Source organism: Colius striatus, chromosome 1, assembly GCF_028858725.1.
Source record: "Colius striatus isolate bColStr4 chromosome 1, bColStr4.1.hap1, whole genome shotgun sequence".
Classification (NCBI taxonomy): Eukaryota; Metazoa; Chordata; class Aves; order Coliiformes; family Coliidae; genus Colius; species Colius striatus.
In genome coordinates this window covers 148,541,193-148,566,017 of record NC_084759.1, presented here as the reverse complement: position 1 = coordinate 148,566,017, position 24,825 = coordinate 148,541,193, and the positions used below count along the sequence as shown (strand labels likewise).

General features: G+C 39.2%; 1 protein-coding gene across 1 annotated transcript in view; it reads right to left on the bottom strand.

The window, feature by feature from the left end:
• STAB2 (stabilin 2) overlaps positions 1-14,181 on the bottom strand; it is an 86,222-nt gene extending 72,041 nt beyond the window's left edge. Inside the window, exons 1-7 of the mRNA XM_061988914.1 lie at positions 14,098-14,181; positions 9,513-9,646; positions 8,468-8,583; positions 4,739-4,824; positions 3,547-3,616; positions 1,097-1,192; positions 758-883 (exon numbers count right to left, since the gene is read on the bottom strand). Of these exons, the coding sequence (XP_061844898.1) occupies positions 758-883; positions 1,097-1,192; positions 3,547-3,616; positions 4,739-4,824; positions 8,468-8,583; positions 9,513-9,646; positions 14,098-14,181 (712 nt within the window). The remainder of the gene's footprint in view (positions 1-757; positions 884-1,096; positions 1,193-3,546; positions 3,617-4,738; positions 4,825-8,467; positions 8,584-9,512; positions 9,647-14,097) is intronic.
• Between the last annotated feature and the right edge of the window lie 10,644 nt (positions 14,182-24,825).

Sequence of the window (24,825 nt, the reverse complement as noted above, 5' to 3'; positions counted from 1 at the left end):
GATATAATGTAAATATTCCTAGACAGGATAAGTAGTATTATACTTGTGGTCTGATCCAAGCCAGCATTTACTAAGTAGTGCTTCCAGCATCAGATAACCCATTTTCCTCAGCAATTGGTCTAGAAAGAAGAGCTAGTGCTATAATATGTAATGTAAGCAGATGAAAGAAAATCTGGACCCTTGTGATACAGTTATTGTGAGCACTCAATAGCAAGTTGAGGACTCTATAAAGACAACTTTAAGATAGGCTTTTACCTCTAACTGAGCTACTCTTAGCTTTGTTTCATGAAAAAACAGGAAAGCTAAAATGAGCTTTACTTGTCTGCACAGTTTATGCTTAGTGATGAAGCTGAGCTGCCATATGATGGATATTCAATAAATATAAGCCCTTGGTTGCTGTTGTTGATTTTTAAGGACGCAAACTATGTGGTTGAACTTCAGCAAGTAGAGGGACATGGTAGGAACAGAATTGTAAGTACTAATGACCCAGTATCCACACTATATATTTCAAGGGGGTTTACTAGCTTTGGTTTGGTTGCATGTACTGAAGCTTGTTATAGATTGGACTGATGTACTTCCGAAGCTCAGGTTAAGGTTTAGCTTCATCCTGTAGCAGTCTAGTTTGTGCTCATGAGACTGCTTTGGTATGTAAACCCAAGAACAATTAGATGATGAAATTTGGTTCAAAGCATGCTCAATATCTGAACTATAAGATGAATAATATTGTATACAAAGAGCTCAGTGGACATGTACTCACGTTTGCATTGTGTACCATCGCCATGGTAGCTGGGGAGACATGTGCATTGCAGTTGCCTTCCATCTTCACCTGAGGCAGTGCATCTGGAGTTTGGAGGGCACTGCAAGGCCTCACATTCAGCTATTGCTGAGGGACAGAATGTGACAGGTTAAGCTGCATCTATATGCTGTGCCAGGAGGCAGTGCCTTCTGTGGTATACTAGTTCAAAGTACATCTGATTTAGGGCCCATTGGTCATATTTTTAGTGACCGAACTGATGATGACGGTTATGGGAGCTCTTCCTTGCCAATTCTAACTAGCTGAACTACTAAGGATATCTTATATAGAAAATCTACTTACGTTCATCACAGCTGAGCCCTTTGTATCCAGAGAAGCAAGTGCATCTTCCATCCCCTGTAATTCCACTGTTACATACTCCATGAATGCAGTTGCAAACTATTTGGAGAAATGGGTTTGCTTTACTGAATAATAATGGTGTTCAGAAAGACATCATTAGTGATTATGCATAGCAAATAGTGCCCTGGCCAACAGCTTTGGCCAAACCAGGCTTTGACCTCAGTTCCCGAATTTATAGGCTTCCATTAATGAGAAGATCAATACTCAGTTGCATACATCAGTAAATAACATACTGATTTTTGCAGGCTGTTAATAGCCTAGGGCCTGAAAAATCTTCAGGACTATACTATAAACAGCAAACTGACTAGGTGCTAATATCATAATACTTGTAAAATTTGATAGACAAAATGGAATATAACATGTAAGAGACTATTTTTATAACTGTCAAGAAATTGTATATTTTTGCTTCAGTTCTGTTTACCTTTCTCAAAAACCTTCAGAAGAGATGAGTTTTGGACTTTTTCCCCCCCCTAAAAACAGAATTTATTTAACTGAAAGGGTAATTAATCACTGTGTAGTTTCCAGGCTTTTTTTCTGATCCTGTTCCTATATTCTCTCCTTTCTGGTTATAAATCTTGTGACAATATGCACACAAGATGCCATATTTAGAGTCCAGGCAACTATGAGACCCTTTCATAAGTGGTTTTTGAAACCTTAAGTATACTTTAAAAGCTTTATAGTTATAATTATTTCAATTATGGTAATGATGATTTTTTAAAAAGGCCCTTTACAGCATCTAAGATGTACAGAGTTGTATTGGTGACTTCTTGTTTAAGCTACAGTGATGTAGTGTATTCTCTTTACAAAGATATCCTGCGTTCATGCCAATTACCTACACTTATTAATTAGTAGCATTCTACCCATGTTAGTAGTTCTAATATAAAAACCAGGGATGTCTATGGTATTGCTGAAAAGCAGTCACTAATGCACAGTTTGGAGGAGCTCAAATACCCAAAACCTGAAGTGGAAAATGTTGTTTAAATTAATATGCAGTTGAGTCCTGCAATAGCTTTTTCGAAAATAATTAGATTTATGATGCTGAATTCATTCAAGTAGCCTGTTTTCATGAAAATGTTGACTTGGTTACTTTTCTGTGTATCAACACTGGCATCCAGTGGACATCTGGTGAAATAAGGGTCTTTGAGTCAGCAGTGGTATAGGATTAGCGTAGAAAGGCCAACACAGATCATTTAAAGTGAGGCTATGTGTTACTCTTTTTTAAAGGTAATTTTGTGTAGATCTTGAGGGAATAAAAAAGGAATTTTACTTAGAGATAAACAAGTATTACTACTTAAGAAAGAGATATTTCTAAATCTATTTTTTTCAGGTGGTTTTGGTGTGTCTGTTTAATGCTCAGCAAAGGTCAGGAAGAGAAATAGAACACGAGAAGAAATCATTTAGAAACAGGCAAAACTGGAAAGTGTTATACAAATACATACACTTGTGATACCTTTGCATTTTAAATAGTTTACATAGCTGATTCCTTCCTCAGTGTCCTGCTTCTTCCAATAGAGGTACGGACAACCAATGAAATGATCTACCAGACAAACCCCAACCAAATTAATTCTTTTTCATACTTCTGACTAAAATAGCTACTAAAGTCGCTCTTTGGCACAAAGTACAGTGGAGAGCAAATGCAGAATTGGATTCAGAGGAAAGGTAAACAATTTATGGAGGATGGTTCCGGCAGGAGCCTTTAAATACTACAATTTCAATGCAGTCTCTGTCTGCTTGTACTCTTTCCCTAGATAGCAACGATTGGCCTCCAATATGGGACGTTAGGCTAGAAGGACTTTTAGCCTGACTCAAAATGGCCTTTTTTTGAGTCAGATATACCGGTATACACATAAGTATTTCACACCTTGAAACAGATGGTCCACTATGTTGATGTATTTAAAAAACATATCAAAACACTATAAGCCCCTATAAAGGCTACATTTGATATGCTTCTACCTAATAGCTCACTCAAAATTTTAAGACCATAACAACCTCCTCTATTTAGATCAGGTAAATGTAAATCTATAATTTATGGTGAAAAGTGAGCAACACCGTAACTGGCTAACTGAAAGACATACCTCCAGGAACACAGAGGTTATTCTAATCCCTAATTCAATTGATGGTTGCCTATAACAAAGATATTTAAGATAAGATATTTTTGTAGCACCCTGTGAGTGTTGTCTGTACAGTCCTGAGCTGAATGCAGCCCTACTGCAGTAAGGAACTGAGTAACTGCCTATTTGTTTTTTCCTTGTCGTGTTCCCTGAAGCAGACAGCAGCTCTTGATGGGAAATCCTTAGATCTCCCCCTACCGATTTCAGTGTGATTCCTTAGTGTCTGAATACAGCTTTTGCTCACCTTCTTTTCCCCACTTCGGTAAACAAACTCAAACTTACCTGATTTGCAGTAAGGACCAAATAAATTATCTTCAGCACATTTTTCACAGGCTGTCCCACCAAATCCTTTCTGTGAATTACAGAATAAAAATCAAAACTTAACTGTCTCATCTATCTCCATACAGATTGATATATGCTTAGCAGCCTGAAAACAGCATCTTTAGCTGCCAAAAGAAAATAATACGAAAGGTTCAGTCAACAGATCAGAAATGACTGCTGCAATCTAGAAAACATTGTCCTTGGAATGATTTCCCCTCCTCTCCCCGTCTTTTTTTTCTAAGGAATTTTTGGTTCTTACACTTCAAATCAGGTGCTCTGAATATCAAGTTAACAATAAAGAGTAATAAATAACAGTAATCGAGCCCAAATAGTTTTTGCAATTGTCGGGTTGTATTTTCTGACTACTACTCACTCTGGCTCTTTTTTCCATGTTTCCAGATGTGTTTCTGATGTAATAAAAAAGAACAACCAGTAGAGGTGAGGTAGAAAAGATTCATTTGAGTTGTTTTTTAAATCTTTTTGGATTAAGTTATAAAGCACTGTACATTGCAAAGGAACATTATATTGAAAGTATAGCTCCAGATAAAAGTCCTTTCTAGTTAGTGCAGGGTTGAAAGTAACAGCACACTAAAAAATAGAGGAGCTCAAAACACTTGTACAGGAAGATGAGGTGGAAGAACTTTTAATAATTTCATCTGAATGTGCTTAAGCCTGTAGAAATAATAGTGTAAAGATTAGTGTGAACCAAGCAAAAAAATGAACTCCAAGCAGATTATCTCTGCTGTTTCTGAAATCAATTCCTTTAACATATTTATGCAATGTAATATGCATATTACATATGCAATAAATACAGTATTATATAAATATACATTATTTATTAGAAGAGCTTACATGCTATTGGCCTTTTTTTTGTTTATTTAAAAGGGATAATAGACAAAAGCTGGAACACAAAAAATTCCACTTAAACATAAGGAAAATCTTCCTTCCTATGAGGGTGAGGGAGCCCTGGCACAGTCTTCCCGGGGAAGGTGTGGAGTCTTCTTCTCTGGTGGTTTTCAAAACCTGGCTGGACTTTTTCCTATGTGACCTGGTCTAGGTGGACCTGCTTTAGCAGGGGCTTTGGACTAGATGATCTTTAGAGATCCCTTCCAAGCCCTACCATTCTGTGACTCTGTGAAAAGGAAGAACATACCTGACAAGTACATGTTCCATTCCCATTTATACCCTGAGAACAGCGTCCTCTCTTGTTGCATGGCGATGCAGCTCCTCCTGGACAGGCTAGAAATGACATTTAAGCCATCAGTCAACTCACTCTGACTCTTTTGCTCCCCTTCCACGTTAGGGGTGACAACCTTGGAGGCTCTGGGGGTCTGGGCCAAAGCTCAAGTGACAGCTGCTGTTTCACATCTGCCTAAACCTCTTCACTAGAATCTTAGCTACAGTAGAGACCATCTCTTCTCTAGTCTGAGAATTTAAGCTTGTGACTGTAATCAAAAGATTGCACAAAAATTAGTTTTCTTATTCTAAAACGTTGTACTGATTTTATTGCTGTTCATTCACCTCAATGTGCACACATTCTAACCTAATAGGTTTTTTGACAGAAACAGAGTTTCCCTGACCACTTGTGCTGTATTGATTGATTTACTGTTAGAATTATATCTGATGTTATGTTAGGGTTTAAATAAACCTTTTTCTTTTCCACACAAATTGCATTTGCTTTGTGTGGAAAGATTTTAATTTTCCCTGATACCTCCTATAGACTGTGATATTTGGGATTTCATTCAGATTCTCTTGGAAATGGAAATTTGGGTATCTCATAACCCATTTTTGTTCAATGGACTCTGGTCTCTAGTAAAACTTTTCAGTGAAAGATATTATATGCTCCTCAGACACACTGTTGCTAAAACCATGGTTACAGCCAGTGAGACACCAGATGAGACAGAATCTGACCAAAAACTCCAGGCAGCAGGAGAGGCTAAGAAACAATATCTGTATTTCCAAATCAGAATTGTTTAATTTATAGTTGTGCAGCATCTCCATGGAAATGATTTATTAATTCCTTTCCATAAGCCTTTCCTTCCTGTAACTGAAGTTCTCATTAGGAACACTAATCCTGATGCAGGTGATACTTAAATGTATCAAACTCCTACTGCCCTCACAGGTTCTCTGATGTACTTTATTGGTAGATTTATTGCTTTAAAAGAGTCTCAGTTTGTTCTGCGTGGTTTGAGATGGGCAACATTGGATTTATGCTCCCAATGAGTAACTTCATCCTGATTTAGAATGTCTAAGTGATGTGGAATTTTAAATGAAAATTAATTTTATTTGGGCAGGGTGCTGGGCAAATAAATGGAAGCGTATACGTATACACCTAATCTTAGTGAAGTTTTTGGTTTTATATCAACTTTTCAGTATTTCTCAATTTATTTCTTAATGATAAGTCTGTGAGGTCTCGTGGATCTAAGTAAGCTTCTCATGAAAAAACCCCAAGAAATTTAAAGATGACAATTTTAGTGCAGTTTGTGTCATGTGCTGAAATAAAAAGATTTATTAAAAGTCGAGATGAAATAAGCAGAAAAGAAGTAAGCCAGTAAATACTTTTACTTTAATCTTTAAAGTGGCATTTTTTTAAATCTTGTTTTCTTTCCACCACGTGACAGCTTGACTGACACAGGCACATACTGTTTGATCTTTGTTCTGAGTAGAAACGATTTTAACTGTGCTGCTGCTTCTATTAAATGTGCAAAGATAGTGAAATCAGGAGAAAACTCAGTTTATGGGATAAAACCTAGGAAAGAATACTTTAAAATTTCTGAAAAATGGGTTTTTTTTATAGTTGATATTACATTTCCCCTCTTATTCAGTGGCTTTTGGCTCTTGTTTTGATTCCGCCACCATGGGGCAAATTGCCATATTGTTGTATGAGTTTGGTTGGGCAGATAAAGTCCTTTCCCCTCTGTGAGGATGCTGGAGTGGTGCTGGCACAGTCATCTGCTGCCACCTCAGTACTGAGGAGGACTGAGGCCTTCACTACTGTTTAGGATGTTTTGTGAAAACTAGTGAGAAAGGGATGTTTTAGCTTAGCTCTTACAGCTGACGAGATCAAAGGCCTATTCATTATACCTAGGCTAGAAGAGCTTTAAACTATCAACTTTTTTTGCCTCATAGATTTTAATTCGGCACTTCCCAAGTGTTTTCAAATAGAGCCATTTCTTGGGTTACGCCTGCAAGCTGAAGGAGTGGATAGAGCTTTTAAAGAAGATGTATTTTGGACATAGAATTTGATAGAATTAGGTTTATTATCCTTTGTCTTGACTTTTTTGTTTCACTTTTTTCTTTTTCGTTATTATTACAGTATTTTCTCTTTAGGTGCTCTAGGCATGCACCTTTCAGTTGGTACCCAGGCTTGGCTTTTGTTTACACTGTGTGATTCAGTGTGTGCTATCATTTAAGGAAGTTGGAGTGCTATTTAAGACCTAATTTTCCCATTGCCATCAGATACCAAATGTGCAGTAAAGCCCTAGTCAGAGATTTTTCTCTGGCCTCAGGAAGGACTGGCTCTCCTCCAAACATTTCAAGGCGTGCCATCTGTTTGAGATAATGCAAAGAGATGGTTATTTTGTCTTTTTTTCCTCTAAATGACAGCAGAAACAATACTGAGACCTTGATTCTTTGGGTTTTTTTTGGGGCCAGGAAATTTGTCTGAAGGAAGAGAGGGCTTCCTTGCCTCCATAGTCTCACGCCTGCAGTAGTGCAGGCAGGGCTCCAGCTTAGGGACAGCAAGCTCTGCCACCCTCTAGAAACACCTGTCACGTCCCAGAGCACCTTGAAATATGGGATGACAGCCACGTGTAATGTTGCCTTCCTCCTGCCAGGCATTTAGGGGAAAAAGGGTAAACCACCATATAAGCAATTATCTTCAGAAGAAGACAGTACAGCATACCACATACTCAGCTACTCGCTTGTTTTTTCTATAGAAGTAGCTGTAAGTTGTTTTTTAACTATTCTACTTGAGTAGATAAGTGACTGGTATTTAAATCATAACATGGGTCATGCAAAAATAATTTTGTTTTACTATTTTGTGGACCAAAGGACTTCACAAACATTGAACCAGACCTTGACCCCATTAACTAAAGGAGGAAATGTTCTGTCTGAGCAGGGAAACTTCCTCTCTGAGTCTTGATGTCCACCTCAGTTGCCTGAGATTTGAGGCACTTGTGGAGATGTTGAAAAGCTTTTCCTGAGGATGGGGCAACAGGAGGAGAGGCACTCTTGATTAACCCTGTTTCAATAATGACCTCTAGCATTTGCTGGAGGTTCAAAAAACTTGGAAGGAAAAACTGTTTCAAATTAAGCTGAAAGAAAAGACCTTCCTTGTGTCAAAAAGTAAAGAATTTAAGAGATTTTGAAACATTTGAGATTCAGATGAGTCTCATCATTTTTTAGTCTGAAATGAAATATTTAAATTTGTGGTTGAAAAATAATATTTTTTTAAAAACCCATGTGGGTAGATTCTATGAAACATCAGAAGGGCAAAACAAATAAGTGGCAATGCAAAGTATCTCAAAATTACTTGAGCTTGGGTTCTTGAAGAGCAAACACAAACACACAAGTCTACGATCCTCCCAAATTAGAAGCAACTTTGCAGACATTGACCAAAATGTTTTGTTTGGAAAAAAATCTCAAAACCAAAGGTGTTTCATGAGTTATAAAATTTTTCTATGATTTTTCTTTTTTAAATGCAGCTTTGAATATGAGCTTTCTCCAAATCCTCTTAAGTTTTAGCTGAAAATTGCTGTTTGTTTCTACTCTTACAATAAGCTCTGAAGAGCAAAGTTCTCATGGAAGTAGTTTCTGGAAAGAAGAAAAATCTCTGCTTTACTTATTACTCAAATGCTATGAAAAAAAAAAAGGAGCTTACCTATGCAGTCTGGCCCCCAGTATCCTTGGCAGCACTCAGGTTGTGCCAATTCCTTCATACAATGATGCCGACATCCCAGAAAAGAAAGCATGTGTGTTTTAGTTTCTAGATAATACCTGAGGAAAAGAAGTTGGAGCTGCATTAAAGCATTTCAAAGACTCCTGTGGGGGAAAAATTAATATCTTAACCTTCTCTTCTCCTTTCAGTGTCAGACAAGAACACTAAGCTTATTGGTGTTGATCTGCCTTTTTGTCTTCATTAAAACATACATTGCACATCAAAGTCTAGAAAGGGCCTTGGAGCTGTTTCTTTTCCATAATACATTTACCTTTTTTTTTTTTTTAAAAAAAAAAATGCAACTTAAACCCAGTGATTTTCTCTGAGTGTTGATTGGAAACAGTATTCTAAAACATGTTTAATATATTAAGGGTCTTTAAATGCTAAGCAGGCTCAAAATAGAGGCATTTTTTCTTCAAATACTGCTTTTCCTTTTTTTTCAATGGGAAAGGTAAGATTTAAAATTTGAGATATTTCTTCCTACTCTCAACTTCCCAGTCTGAGTTTGAAAATTCTGTTATTTATATGATAATATGTTATATGATAATGTTATATGATAATATGTTATATGATAATGTTATATGATAATATGTTATATGATAATATGTTATATGATAATATGCTATATGATAATGTTATATGATAATATGTTATATGATAATATGTTATGATAATATGTTATATGATAATATGTTATATGAATGATATGTAAATAACATGATAATATATGTTTGTCATCATATTTATGTATCATTCATATCAAATATGCAAAATAAAGAAGGAAGTGATTTTATAATATCACTCAAAAGAATATCTGATAGGCCATCGACAATGCTGTTTATTTTCCTCTTAGATTGTTTGCTGATTAGCTTTAGGCTTGAAGTACTCTGAGAGAAGCTTGAGTTCTGGAGTTGATGAAGCCAGTCACAAATGCTCCTTAAGAAAATAGGGCAATATTCACAGAGAAGAGCTCTGACAGAAGAGATACCTGCAGTCTGGTATTCCAGTTCCATTGGTAATTTTGGTGTAACCAGGAAGGCACTGGGTTTCGAGGTTTGAAAGGCAAGGCACACATTGAGTTTTCATTTGAAGGAGCAGCTTTTGATCACATTTCTTCTTCATCTGTAATAGGAGAAAATTAATTAAAAAGAGGAAAAAAGTTCTTTGAATTGGTTTAACTCTGCTTCCAGTGGCAGAAAAATGCTGAATATGCTCCAGTGCTGAAAAAATGACAAATTTATCTCAGCCTTGTTCTCACTCTCAGCCACAAGCTCTATCCTGTTCAGTGGGAACTCCTTGTTCTAGAGCTGAAGTAGGTAATGGACCACATATTAGGGCTTTGCTGTAGTCTTGTCAGCACAAAATAAGTCCAACTACTTCAGAATAAACCCCTCGAACTGTCTTTTTTCTCCTAAGAGTGCTTTATCTTCAGCAGACATAGAAGCCAGGTAACAGAGACAGCATCAGCCTGTGGAGCATTACTTACAAAATTGCTTCACAAGTCCAAAGCAAGATGGAGAAAGACAAATGCTGGCAAGTGCCTTCTCCATTCATTGGAAAAGCTAAACATAAAGTGTGGAGGAAGTTGCTCATGGCTCTGTGCATACAAAACACAAACCAAGCCTTTGTTTATCTCAAAAGTGGATTTCATATTATCAGTAGCACCATATTGAACTGAAGGACTATAGCTGCTATTTTCTAATTGGTATAAAAGAATAATGCCTAGCATTGCATTCATTTTTATAGAAGTTATGGGCTTGACCCCATCAGAACACACTGAGAAGAGTAGCCTCCTCTCAGTAGTGTTTCCTGGAGAAAGGCCATGGAGTGGGCCAGAACATCTTGTGAAACCTGGCCATAGTCCTCTAGCTCAAACGTTAAGGGCTCATGCCCCTTCCTATGGATGTTCCAGTTTCAAGAATGCAAATCTGGAGATGACACAAAAGAGAAAAGGCTTAGGGTATTATTACAGCAGTGACATTGTGTTTTGTGGTTGTAGAAATCATAGATTTAAAATGTCTATATAACTAAAAGAATGTCTGTTTCCTACTACTAAACCAGTCCTATTTCAAAGGAAAAATTCTTTGCTGAACTCCATTTACTGTTGGCTTCATCTTTTTTCTCCCTTGTGAGTATTTGTAGAAGTAAGTTCATAATTGGCAAATGGTGATAAATGATCTAATGCAAAGTATGATCTTCAAAAATCACAAAAAATAAGAAATGAAATAATAATTCTTGAAGAAGAACTGCAAAGTGCCACATTTTCTATTTCAAGATAACCATTTATCCCCTGTTCTCTAAGTATGGACCTCTTTAGATGGTCTTAACTCATTCAAGTAATATTGACTACGAGATACTTCCTATCTAACACAATTGAATTGAAAATAACTCTCTGAATGGGATTTCAATTAGGCAATCCAGTAGTCAATTAAGGCAATGTCTGAGTCCTTACCAGGCCAACTTGAGGAAATGCTTAATATTCATCTGGAAAACTTGTACTTGCCAACTGTGTGTGTGTACACGTGTGTATGTATGTAGCACCAAGGTCTGACAGCATCGTCCATTTGAAAATAATTATATTTGTTAATAATTGTGGATATCTTAAATAATTTCTCAGATTATAAAGTCAGAAAGACAATTATACCAGAGGCGTATAATATAAGCTAATGGAGCTTCTTGCATGAAATTTAATTTGAACAAGATCTCTTAAAAAAACATTCATGTAATTTTCAAATGATCAGTTATGGAGAAACAAACCATGGTATGTTGCTTCTGTCATAATTTTTCTGTGATGGTTTTGATTCAGTATCCAGCCATTGCTCTTCTGTAACTTGCACGATGAGTGGGAATCTGTTCTGTTACAAGTTTTATTACTCCCTTCTTATGAATACTTACAGTCTGAAGTCAAAGTACATTTTTTGGATGTACTTAAATAGCGTTTCTTGAATTCCCCAATATGACTCATATTTCCCACTTCTTGAGACATCACCTATCTCTCCTTTGGAACCCATCCAATTTGCCCATGGCCCACATGAATGAGAAGTGTCAGATCTGTCTCAGCAATACATATGAATAGGGACCTGCACCCTCACCATGCAAGGTCTTCTCTGTCCTCTGCCTTGGCAAATTGATCTTTGTGCATCAGTAATATTGCAGGATCTTCAGGTCGTTTGCTATGCAGAGTGTATTCCAAGCTACCACTTCCAAGGATGGGGGACATTGCAGTACTATGAAGGACATATTGCTCTGTGAATGTCCTCCAGTATTTCTGTCCTGACATTCCCAAATTGTGCAAATGCAACTCTATGTTGTCCAGGTAGTCCTGGACCTTCTAGGCACATGTGAGATGTTGCAGCCTCTTTGCAGAAGCTCGCAGCTGGCCTGGGTGAGTACATTGGCACCTTGGCAAAGATTTCTATGTGTGCCACAGCCCAGTAGTCCTGGATGAAGCCCTCATCCCACTGATTTTCCTTCTTGTTTGTTATCCTTCTTTCAATGTTTGTAATAGCAGCACATTTCAATGGTGAAGATCATTAACATGTATCACAGACACTGACAAGGAGCGTAAATTTCACGAGCTCTGAGAAACTTGATAGTCATTTCCCAGCTACATGTACCATTCAACATCTATTGTCAAATTTTATTCTTTATAAATGTACTGGTGAAATCTGATTTGAGTAACATTCAAGTATTTGGATAGTGAACCTCTTACTGTGGTGTAGATGCATTTCTGAAGTCTTTGAAATAGAAATGAGACCTTTTTTTCAGATAAACTTGTCCCAGCATGGCAAGAAGTGCTGTGCTGGGAGGACTGAGCAGCCTCCTGGCCCTCTTAGCAGGGCTTGGCTCAAGTGGGAACTGGACTGACTGGGCTTTAGGTCTAAGATTGCTCCCATAAACTTCAACCAGAGCATCTCGGAACCTTGCTTCCCATCCAAAACGATCTCATGAGACAGCAGCATGAGGGGGCTTGAACTCTTCAAGGCTTTCAACACCCCGTGCTCAGCACCAGTGCAGCCACCTTAATGGCCCATCTTTAATGAGATGCATGTACCAGAACAAGAACCAATTCAGCACAAACACAATCTAGGCCTTTTAACTCAGTTTTCCACTGAGTCATGTAAGTACTGTTGGTGTTGAAGAATCATAAATTTGGTCCATTGACTAATTTTTCTGAGTCTTTAATCAAGTATGCTACAGAAATCCTGTTCCTTGCAGGTGCTTGGTCTAAGCCATGAAGGGTCTGGGTCTGGATAAACTACTGGGCTTGTAGGATATTCAGGTTCAGAAGTAAAAAACACTATTGGTAGCTAAAAAAAACATTGGTAGGAGTGGCTGAAATTATCTCATTGCAGAAATTGTCACTGCAAAGGAACCCCACAAAATTTCATTTTTGGAACAAGAATATTCAAAGAGATTTTGAAAGAGTAAAATTTAAATAAAAATAAGTGATATCCTTTCTGTACCAGCATCTATAAAACACTGGTTGTTTTGGAATGCTGAGGTTATTTCTACTTTCTCCTATTACCTCATTTTCCCTTTTTGATGTTAGGGAAATTGTAAAAAAGGTGATTTTTTTAATGGCTCTTTTTTTTTTTTCTTTAGAGACAGAACAAATTTAACATATTTCCCAGAACTCTTTTTTACTTTTAATTTTTTTTTCCATTTTAAAAAGCCAACCAGCTACCAACAAAAAAAGCTGAGTGGCTTCCACCTTTTTTTCCCCAGATAATTTCTTTCTGTCCTTTTGTTTCCTCTTTTACAAGTGTTTTCTCCAGAATGCAGTAATTGAAAGACTCATTTTGTGAGATAGTTTAGATGAGTGGAGGTCTTGCTCTTGAGTTCCTGGTTCAGATACACAACCCAACATTTTATGCCTCTCTACAAGGGTGGTAAAACTAGATTTCATGAAATTCCACAGATCCATAGGATTTATATGTGACAAACGCATCATTTCCCCCAAGATCTTCAAACTTTTAACTTAAATTTATAACTTTCTACAATTACTTCTAATAGTCAATTCTTTAGATTTTTCCCCTCACTTATCAGAAATATATTTTCCTCCTTGAGAAAAGCAGAGTAGATAATTTTCACTATGGAAAAATTTCTGCTTTCATCTTCCAGCTTCTCAGAAATTCCATCAGTTTTCTTTAGTTGCTTTTGATAAATGTGGGGTTTTTTTTGCTATGTTTGCCATTTTTTGCCTGCAGATGTTCCTATGCGACCTGATCTAGGTAAACCTGCTTCTGCAGGGGGGTCGGACTAGATAATCCCTAAAGGTCCCTTCCAACCCCTACCATTCTATGATTCTATGATTTGTTAGAGCTTTTTTTGGTGTACTCATGATATATCCTTTGATCCAAATTCTCATGTGAAATAAACAGAATAATTTCTATTATTTCAGAGGTCTGAACTACAGTACTCTTAGTTTATAGTTCAGTGACTATTAAAGTGGGTTTTAGTTCTATAAGATACAGTATCTGATGATTCTCTCAATAATAGTGAAACCCCCCATTCCCAGTGTTACATAGACATAAAATAATCCATTGCTTATATAAAAAGAAGCTTCTTACCTCATCTGGGACTTGTGACATCAAACACAGTGTCAGTGCAGCCAAAAAAGCCAAGAAGAGTAAAACATCTGGATTTTTTCCCATTGCAAAGAATTTGATTTTTTTTCCTTCAGAGACCCCCAAACAGGAGAACCAAAATCCTGATGTAAAGTAAGAAGTTTGTTAGGGCTGCTGTTTTTTCGCCATTCTTAAGCAAATATTTTAACAAGAGTCTTGTCTTCCTGAAGGAAAATGATTGAAGGATACAGCATGTGAAGCTTGCCTGCAGGCAGGAAAAAATCCAAAACACAGAGTATTTGCTGAAAGTTTTCACTGCAAAGCTAAATAAACCTTTCCTAACTGAATGACAGGATATCCTGATGGCGCTCTGTTCGTTTATCCCTCTCTCTGAAGCTGTTGACAGGACAAAACCAAGGACATTGAACTGTTATGACAGAAGAATGTTTTCTTCTTTTAGGTGAGCATAGATAGGGGACTGGAGTAACTGTTGTGCTTGTTATTGTTACATTTGTTCAACTGATCTAAGGCCGAGCAAGTAATCTCTGGAAGTTGGCTTATCAGTGCTAATAATGTAAGGGTGGGTCCCCTGAATGTGGTTTTGGGAGAAATATTATCAACTTTACCTCAGGAGGCCAAAATAACATCTTCCAGCTTTGGTTAGCTGGATAAAAAGGGGGATAAATTTTTTCTTTTTGCTAGTTTTGTTAAACTATTTTGTCTGATTTCCTGGGCCTAAGCAGAGGAAAATTAACTTAGCTATGTTACTTGCATAGGAATATAAGGGATGAGTAGACAGATACTTCAATTTACCAAGAGCAAATCTGTTTCTCTTAACTCTTTTCAGAGTACTGCTCTTCGCTGCTTCTCAAGTCAGTTTTGCAAGTTTGGTCAGTCTCACATCTTAAGTACCTAATGATTTAACTGCCTCTAGTTTTCCAGTTTCACTTTGGGCTCCTGAAATTACCATTTTTCAACCATTTGAAGGCTCTCTGTACAGATGCCTTAATGCAAAACTGTGCTTTGGAGATAAACCTAAAGTTTTTTGAGAAGTCCACAGTGACTGCAAGTGTGGTGTTTCCTCCCGAAAGTATGCATGGCTAGGTAGGTGCTGCATTCACCTTTAGACCACAAATACAACATTTGATGCAGTTGTAAACTATTATCTTGAACTCCATATTGTTTTCCTAAAGGACTCGGTGGTGATACACATATAATACACATATTCATCTACTTTTTTTTATGTGCTCCAACTGAATGCTGCAAAACTGCTGGTAGGAGATCGCAGGGCAAGATGTTTCCTGTGCACTCATCAGATCCTGTTCCTTTCTGCTATATGATGAGGAAAGTAAATCATTTCTTGTTTATGCAGACAAGATATCAGCCAGAGGTTGTAATGTACGTGCTGATAGCATGTATGGCCCTGAGAAGTGCCATTTCTCTTTTTCTGAGGTCAAGGCCTTTCATGTTGCTTTGGTTTTGCATGTAATATATGGTCTAGTCTGGCAGAAGCAATTGCTCATGTTTTTCCCCAAAAAAGCAGAGTCCTGGAGGATCTTCTCTCCCACGTGATGATAACCCAAAGCCACATCCCATCCTTTGTGGGATGCTTGAGAGTAAAACTTACCCTCCTTCTTCTACAACTGTGCCTTTTTGAAGTGTAGGCTGGATGGCTCTCTGGGCAGGGTCTGTGCTACCTGGGCAAAACATGTTTGCCTGATCCCTGCATATGTGATGGCAGAAGCTGACAGCTTTTGCAGCAGCTTGAGGTCAGCTGGGTTTCTTGCCTGTCACCACTTCAGACTGAGCAGTGATGAAAGGAGCTGTAAATCAAGCATGTCCCTTTCCTGTCCTGTAGATTGAGATAAAAAAGCAACACACATCAGCTCTCTGTTATCTGCTCTTACCTCCCCTATAGGCATTTGTGTGAAGTAAACCCTTTTTCCCTTTCCTTCCTCTCACTTTGTGTCGGAGAGCAGCCTCCCCACTAACTGCAGCCATGACCGCTTTCCCTGCTCCAGGACAACCAGCCACCCTTTCCTCATATTGATGATGGGGATTTTCCTCCTTCGAAGGAGTTAAATATAGACTATAGCTACAAGTCTACCTGGCCAGCTGCTCCCCCAGTCTGGGCAGAAATAGAGGTTCATACGTCACTTGGCACACAGGACAAGGCTCTCTGGGGACTTGGGATGTGGGAAGGTGTTGCCTTGAACTTGAAACAGGCTTGGAAGGAGGCTGCCTTGGTGGCCTGGCCAGTACCTGAGGCCAGCTGCTGGGTCCAGCACTGTTGTCTGTACTGGTGCTGGGTTCTGGTGCGCTGTTGGTATGGGCAGGAAACCCCTTCTGACAGGCTTCAGCCTTTGCTTTTAGAAACATGATGGTGGTGGTCTCTACAAGCTGGGATCTGTGTCCTTACTCCTCTCCTGGTGTCTGGGTCATAGAGTGCTGAGGGGTCCACACATGTCTGGGATCCTCCATGGGGATTTCACCTGTGAATGTGCTACTCTGAGTATCACTGTGTCTGCCAACTTTCATCTTGGCCATCCTCCAGCTCCCGCTCTCGACATCTTTTTATTATGTCATAGCCATCCAGACCATGTATTTCTGGGGTTTCACTCCTCAGAGGACAGTAGTGGCAAGCTAACACATTCTTGTCTTGCTGCTTATATAGCTCAGCTGAGGCCTTTGTGCTCTTGCACTTCCTACTCATTACTTTTGTTCTTACTTTAATAGGATGTTCTATTTTAGCTTTCCACTGTGCATCTCTCTATGTCCAGCTGGGGTGGCAGAGAGGCCTTGGATTTCTTTGGTTCCTATAGAAAAGTGAAAATTTTGGGAACTTTAGATCACAAGTATCAAAATACAAATGCACCTGTGAAGTTGGATGAGGGAGGCCTGCCACAGGCTGCCCAGAGAGGCTGTGGAGTCTCCTTCTCTGGAGGTTTCCAAACCCACCTGGACATGTTCCTGTGTGACCTGTTCAAGGTGAACCTGCTTTGATAGGGGTGTTGGACTAGATGATCTCTAGAGGTCCCTTCCAGCCCCTACCATTCTGTGATTCTATGGGTTGATCCCCTTGGATTTTTATTTCATTATACAGGTGAGGGAAGTGAGAGCAAGGAATGGGAGTGGTCACGGACATACTTGAAATCTAGGGTCATTTTCACATAGAGGAGCCCAGCCAAGCCTTTCTGGGGATATCCTGGCTACTCAGATGCTCCCTGTCTCAGCTGTTGCTCACTCTTGTACCTCTGAAAACTTTTGGGTTGCAAGCAGACTGGTGAAAAAGATTAGCAAGAGTGATTGTGTGCGCTGCAACACTACAACTGCAATGTGCTGTGGTATAAACACACCCAGCTTTCCTCTGCTCTGCCATTGCACTCCTTGATTGGATGCTCCTACTTTAAGTAGATGTGAGCTGCTTGCCTTTTTACTTTCTTCATCCACCTACTGCCTCTCTCCAAGTTACTCCTTCTGTTTCTGTGCTGGAAATGTCAACCAACCAGAGAAAATGTTATAGTTCATTTATGCAGATGTTTTTGAAAATGATGTTTTGTGCTGCAATGTATTTCAGTGTTACAACGAGCTAGTTTCTCTTTCTCACAGCCAGGTATCTGGTGCATGAAGTCAATTTAAAAGTGAATTAAAAAACCAGTGGATATACAGACATGATGGCTGCAGCAGTCATCTTTCTATGCATATTTTTGATAACCTCGTAATTTCTTGCATTTTAAGAATTTTTATGAATGTGAAGCATTCTCAACCAGAGATGGCTGAACAGAGTATGGTGAGTTCTCAGAGGCTTATACAAAGCTCAGTCATTACACAAGCAATCCTATGACAAAGGCACCCTTTAAGAAATAAAAGAAATATGACCATTTTGAATCAGAGTACTCATTGCAGTACTTTGCATCATAAAAGGTGATACTGCTTTTCTGGTATGTCCCATGCTACTTGCAGCTCATCTCCTCTCCCAGGACATTAGCCTTGTGAGTGAGGTCTTAGAGACTGTCAAGGATAAGGGCAGTCTTAAGCTACGTTTAATTTTCTTACTTGGTAATTTGAAAGTAGGCAGCAGAAAATAGATGAATTATTGCCATTTACTGCATGTAGCTTCTGTTTTAGTGAAGGACACAGTAAGAAAATTGTCTCAGGGGTGTTTGAATACAGTTTGAGGTTCCACATGCCCGAGGAAAGTCACTTTCCTCTTTGTTTGGAGGCTAGCTAAAGCACCTTGCAGAGGGATAGGAAAAGACAAAATGTGCTCAGAAGAAGAAAGCTTCCTAGGGGGAGGGAGACTTTGGCTCTGCCAGCAGAAGCGTCTGAATGCTAATTGTAGGTGGGAGGAAGGGGGGCACAAACCATCGAGTTGCCTAGGAGGAGGCCTGGGGAAAGGAGGGGGGAGGGAATATTTGGGAAATACTGCCTTTGATTAACACAGACTTAATTGAAACATAACAAAGAGATTAAAAAAACAACTTTGGCAAGTTAAATCTTTCTAGTGCCATACATCTGAGGAAGCCAGCGATGGCCTACGGAGAGCCTAAATGGGCAATGTGGAAAATTTTAGGGGTGTGTAATTTTATCTGCAGGGTTATGACAGCCATCATTTTGAAACATGGTGACTATCAGAACTAATTAATTCTCCAAGCCCATAGGATGCATTAAGATAGAGCTGCAGCTGGTATGCTGAGGAATGCCTCGCGCCCGGCAGAGGCCATCGCTTTTATCAATGTTAATGAGGGAGAAGGCACAGACAGCTGATCTAAACCCGAATGTGTTCATGATGCATACAGCTGATGGCAATGCAGACTGCCAGGCAAGGGGTGGTCTTAGCCATAGATTAGATCCTCATAGTGGCCTCTTCAGCTTTCTTTCTTTCCCTTCTTTTTTTTGTTCTCAAAAGAGTCTTTCAGCTGGTGAAATAGTAAACAAAAGGCATTCTAGCTGAGGCTGTGGTGGAGAGGGCTTTGCTGGGGAGACATGAGGAGAGCAGTGTATGTGGCGCTTACTTGGACAACATTATTTACTACAAATTTGAAGGGAGTGTTAGGTGGGGGAGCTGTAAGGCTGAGCTTATTATGAGAGCTATGCTCTAAAGAGAACAATCACAAAATAAATCAGAGGCTGCTCATAGGTACCTTTGCTACCCTTTTGTGCTGTAATAACATGTTGCTTAAAAAAAGGAAAGTCATGCTCAAGCCATAAGTAAGGCCCTGTACCCTGTAGATCCAGCAGAGTATAGGACTATAAGTAAGTCCCTGATTTGTGGGGAGCATTCCTCATGTTCAGCTGTTAGACATTCAGGTGAAGATGTACGAGGACATGAAGCTACAGTGCTTCTTGATGGCAATGCCATGGAGGTAGAGGGAAGGACTTAGTAACTGGGGCCTGGAAGTGCTGGTGGTGCAGAGGAAGATTAAAGCTGTCTTTCTGTCCCTCTGCATCTCATGTGTTGCAGTTCTTGATGTTCCCACGGTGGTGCCAGCTAATGGTGTGATAAACACAGAAGATACTGTCCTGGTATAAAACCTTGACTTTTTTTTTTGAACACTGTGACTCCAACAGTCTCTTCAGAATAATGCTCTTCAGAATCATTGAATCTCATATTTAATCTTGCACAGATTTGGAATAAAATGAATCACAGTTATGAACTGCTGGATATATACACCAAAACTTGTAGTTTGAATTAACATCTGCCTGTTTGTGTAATGTCAGCACGTCAGAAGCTTCAGCTTTAAGATGTCATCAGAGGAAACTAGGAACAAGTAATAGGCTCACACAAGATAAGAAAGTGGCTCAAATGGGGTCTTGATGGCTGTTCTCAAACAGACCTCTTCTTCAGTTTATAAACATCCAGACAGGAAGGAGACTGGGGTTATGTTGTTTGTATTTGTGTCTTATATTTCTGCATTTCCTCTAGGGTTGCAGAATGTGAGGCCAAAATACCAGGAAAACCATGAGATTCCAGTATTTGAGGTGGACAAAGGAATCTGAAGCATGGCTTTCTGGTGCTATAAATGTTACATCAGTTTCTCCAGCTTTGTGGTAGAGAGGCAGAACAGAGAGCAGCACACAACTTTCAGATCTTAGCAGTTGGCCATAGCAGGACTGGGGACATTTGGAAACCTAAGGAACCATAACTTAAGGGAGCTTGTGGAGATTGGGAGAAGCAACAAAGTCTGTGCTATTACTGCAGCAATACTACCTGCTGACTTCCTTCCTTGCTATAGACAATGCAAGAGAGTTTGTAGTTTTGGTCAATGTAGAGCTTAAGTGCCTTCATAGTAATGCTTTTGTTTTGACTAGTCTGGCCTAAACAAAGTTAGCTTAATATAGTTAATAATTTGCTAGTAATAGAACTGAATTGCAGATAATGATGTGGAAAAATCAATCTTTGCTCAAGTGGGTTTTTTTTATTGTTTTAAATGCAGCTTTTATAACATTATCCAAACGTGTGTGGTTGTGGCTACAGTGAATTGAATTCAGCCAATTATCTTGTCTAGGAAAAGTTGCCTCAAAATTTGAGAGAGAAAATCATGTACAAGACAAGTTGGTGTAATTTCCCCAAGTAGAATAGCACAATGTTATCTTCCATTGTCTTCCTTCTTGCAGTACAAAAACTTGCTGTGATTTACATCAGGCTACAGGGACCCGCTGTGATAGATGAGTATCCCAGTGTGAGTATCATAGAATGGTAGGGGTTGGAAGGGACCTTTAGAGATTACCTAGTCTGACCCCCCTGCAGAATCAGGTCCACCTAGATCAGATCTGCAGCCTGGTAGTCCCTAAGCCATAACCCAAGGGCAACAAGTTGCCCACAGAGGTGTCTGATATTGCTGGAAAGAGCAGAGTGTGGTGCTTTCCTAATGCAGGTTAGCAAAGGTTGCAGAACACTGCCCTAAGAAACAGATCTGGATGAGGTATAAGGAAGCTCATGCTGCCTTTTTGGCTCTGGATTTGGGTCCCCTTTCTGCCTTTCTATAGTTTATATGCTTTTCACCATAGACATGTGTCAGTGCCTCCAAAAGTGACACCTGAGGTGAGGATGTGGCTCCAGGGCAAGTTACTGTTGAAGAATTAAAACGCAGTTTCTCCTCCCAGCATGCTCCATCCTTCTTCTGTTCAGTGCACACATTTTCTTCCTCCAGTCTTTCCCAGCACAGCCCGTTGGAAGGGTGGGCAACTCCGGAGTCCAGCTGGGGCAGTTTTGCAGGAGGGTCGGAGGCAGGGTGCCCCGTGAGGGATCCCTGTCCGAGCCTCGGGCCCTCCCGGCAGGACCACCGGAGGGCAGCATAGCCCCAGTCACAGCTCCAATCCCGCTTCCCCCCCGCCGCCCGCTCCCCCTTCCCCCGGCTTACTCGCAGGCAGCAGCGTCTGGAAACAGCCTCCTCCGTATGCACAAGAGTGGTGCGAGAGGGGACTCCCTGCCTGAGGAACCTCATGGCAACCCCGAGGAGACGCGCGGGGGTCTGAAAGCGTCAACACGTTTGAGTGGTTGAGGTATAACCGTTTCCTAAAAGTATTGTTGAGAGCGTGTGGCTATAAAGAAATGCATAAAAATAGAAAACAAACCACTAAAGTCGATGAAAACCATAAAAATGGATTAAAAAGTGATTATGACAATATTAAAACAGTGCGGATTTTGTATGATGGAAAGATTTGGAAGCATTCATCTAATTCCTGACTGTACATAGGACACAAAGTAGAGGGTTGAGGTGACATCCAGGTACCTGCAGAAATGAAAGCTATGTCATAAAAACTGAGCACTCAGTGAACCATTGCCTTTCCCCTGACTCCCACTGAGTTGTGTATACACTATGAATTAAAAAAAATTGAAGGATTTCAAGCACATAGGAGCATCTACTGAAGTTTAATATGAAAGAATCTGTTTTGTGTGTTGTATGTCAAAGACTAAACCTTAGAGGTTTACTGTTTTCTTGTATATAAAATCAACCTACAGAGATCCTTTCGACTTATACAAAAAGTATGGTGAAATGGCCATACTTTCTGCTGAATACACTGGAAAATCTAAAGAAGCATAAAAATGTGAAGTTAGTGACAAGGAGATTAGGCTGAGCACACATATGCAGAAAAATCTCTTCAGAGGCTCGTGTATGTGTATCTAGGCTCTGTACAGAAACGGGAAGGCACTTGTGAAGAACTGTGCAAAGTCCTCATCTACAAATGTGGATGAGTTTTTTATGTATCCTATATATATATATAAGCTATAATTTTGAAAGTTTTGATGTAGAAATCTAGTATTTGGAAGTATGAAGCGTCTAAAATTAAATGCTTTATCCAATAGGATTATTCATTTCAGCAATTAGAGATGGTAGCGTGAAGTATTCACCTGAAGAGAGGAAAAAACAGATTATGCAGGGGTTATAAATTAGAAATTTTCTGGTTTTTGAGTGTTTGACTTGGTTTCATTTTAAAAAAATGGAAGAACTGGTTGGGGTTGGTTTTAAGCCTTTGGAGAGGTAATTAAGTAACTTATATTAAAAAAAAAAAGACCTAAACCATCTGTAAATGGTGTAAATGCATGTATTGAAATCCATTGGGGTTGCAAGCTACAGAAACGAGGTCTGATGATGTGAAACAGGAACAATATTAACTATTTGTCCCCAGTAACACCACTTTGCATATGTATATTTTCCTGGCCTTGCCAGATAGACTTCCAAGACTCTCACCCATCACTATACCTCTGTCTCTGTGATTGCAGAATGTATTTTGATAAGATTTAGGATAAGCAGTGTTCAAGAAGTGTAAATAGAGACTCTTCTACATTCACTATCTCTTTAGGACCTTGTTGTTCATCATCAATGCCATTAGAGCAGTCAGAATGTGAAAGTCCCTGCAGTCCCAAAGAGTTGTACCATGTTAGTGTACATACATGACAAATGCTGACTGTCTGGATGTAGTTATTTAAGGATATGAAATAGCACCGTAGGAAAATGCAATTCAAAACAACTTTTTTTGTTTGTTTGTTTTATAAATTTTGAACTGCAGATGTGAAGCTATGTAAAAACTTCATATACCAATTGAGGACCTGCTTTGGCTGGGGGTTGGACTAGATGGTCTCTAAATATCCCTTCCAACCCCTACTATTATATGATTCTATTTAAATAACATTATTGCAGAAGTACACTGTGGGCTACCATTCTGAGATAACCTCATGAACCTTACATTGTTCAGTAGCATTGATATGCTAAGGTAAACTGAATGTCAGCTTCTGGTTTGACTTCCTGGGGAGAAAACACCTCAGTTTCCTAGGAGGAGTTAAAATAGTAATTAAAGATGTGGCCTGAATATTTTAATGACAAATTATTTTCAGCATTCTTCCAACTGTAGTGTCCAGTTCATCCCACCTCATGAAGGATATAGAAGGATCTGGAAGGACCTGAATAATGAAATGGCTATTATTAGAAGAATAGAAAGTGGTAAATGCCCGTGTGGAGTGGAAAGAGTAGAATGAGATAAAATGAATAGGGATATTATGAACTGTGGAGAGAGAGAAAATGCAAAATTCTTAAGTTTTCTTTCTGTATAATTCTACAAAAAATTAGTGTTTGAAAGAATTACTTCAAAACAGACAAAGTTATTGCTCTGCAAATAAGGGATTAAAAAGCATTTGGTCTTTTCTGCTAATGCAACTTCTTATTTTCTTATTGTCTAATTGTAAGTCTTCATATCTCTTAGAAGTTTGTGGTTGAGAGGAACAAGGCAGAAAGCTCTGTTTCATAGACTTACTATGCAGCAATTAGCTAGAATCTGTTAATAAGCAAACTTATTTCTTGTAGAAAATATTTTTATTTTGAATAATTTTGTTTTGCTCTATCTCAGAATGGAAGTATTCATAGGCTGAGATGAAGAAATTTTACTGCAGAAAAAAAATGAATATATTCACCTTTTTCTACCTTGCTTGCTGGGTAAAGCATCTGCCTGGCACATTGGACTACTCAGAAATGTGGTAGCTTGTCTCAAAGTCTGCCAAAGAGATAAAAGACTTGGAGCAATTCAGGTGCCTAAACATAGGTATCTAATGCCTCTTTATATGTCCTTGGATGTTTAGGGCTATTGAGTGCTGTGTGCTTCTGGAATAGCACATGGCAGCCACGTGGAGTACCATGAGGCATATAAACCAGTTATAGAATCACAGAATGGTGGGGTTGGAAGGGACCTTTAGAGATCATCTAGTCCAACCCCCTGGCAGAAGCAGGTCCACCTAGATCAGGTCGCGTAGGAACATGTCCACGCGGGTCTTGAAGACCTCACCATATGGACATAAGGACTCCAAAGAACTAGAAACCTGAAAGCATGAAGAGCTGCAGAGTTTATGAGACTAGAGAGGGCTGAGCCTAGAGTGACAACAAGCATCTGCTTTCCAAGTCTCTATTAGCAAAATTCTACAGAATCACAATTTTTAGAATGCAGATTTCATTCTTACTCCCTAATTTGGCTTCTGTGGATTCACAAGTTGGGAAGGACAGGCTGCTTGGATGTCCTGGGAACTGCAGAGCATAGAAACAACGTTCTGAGGGAAAAATCAAACTGATGTCTCAAAATCAGTATCTTCTCTCAGCAAATGGTTTTCATTGAGCTCAGATCTCCTGTTGGTATATCAATATAATGGAAAAATCACAACTGGTTGTTCATCTGATGCAGGCTGCAATCACAGGGTAGATACTCATCTGTTCCCATCAACCACCGCTGAGTATTTCAAGA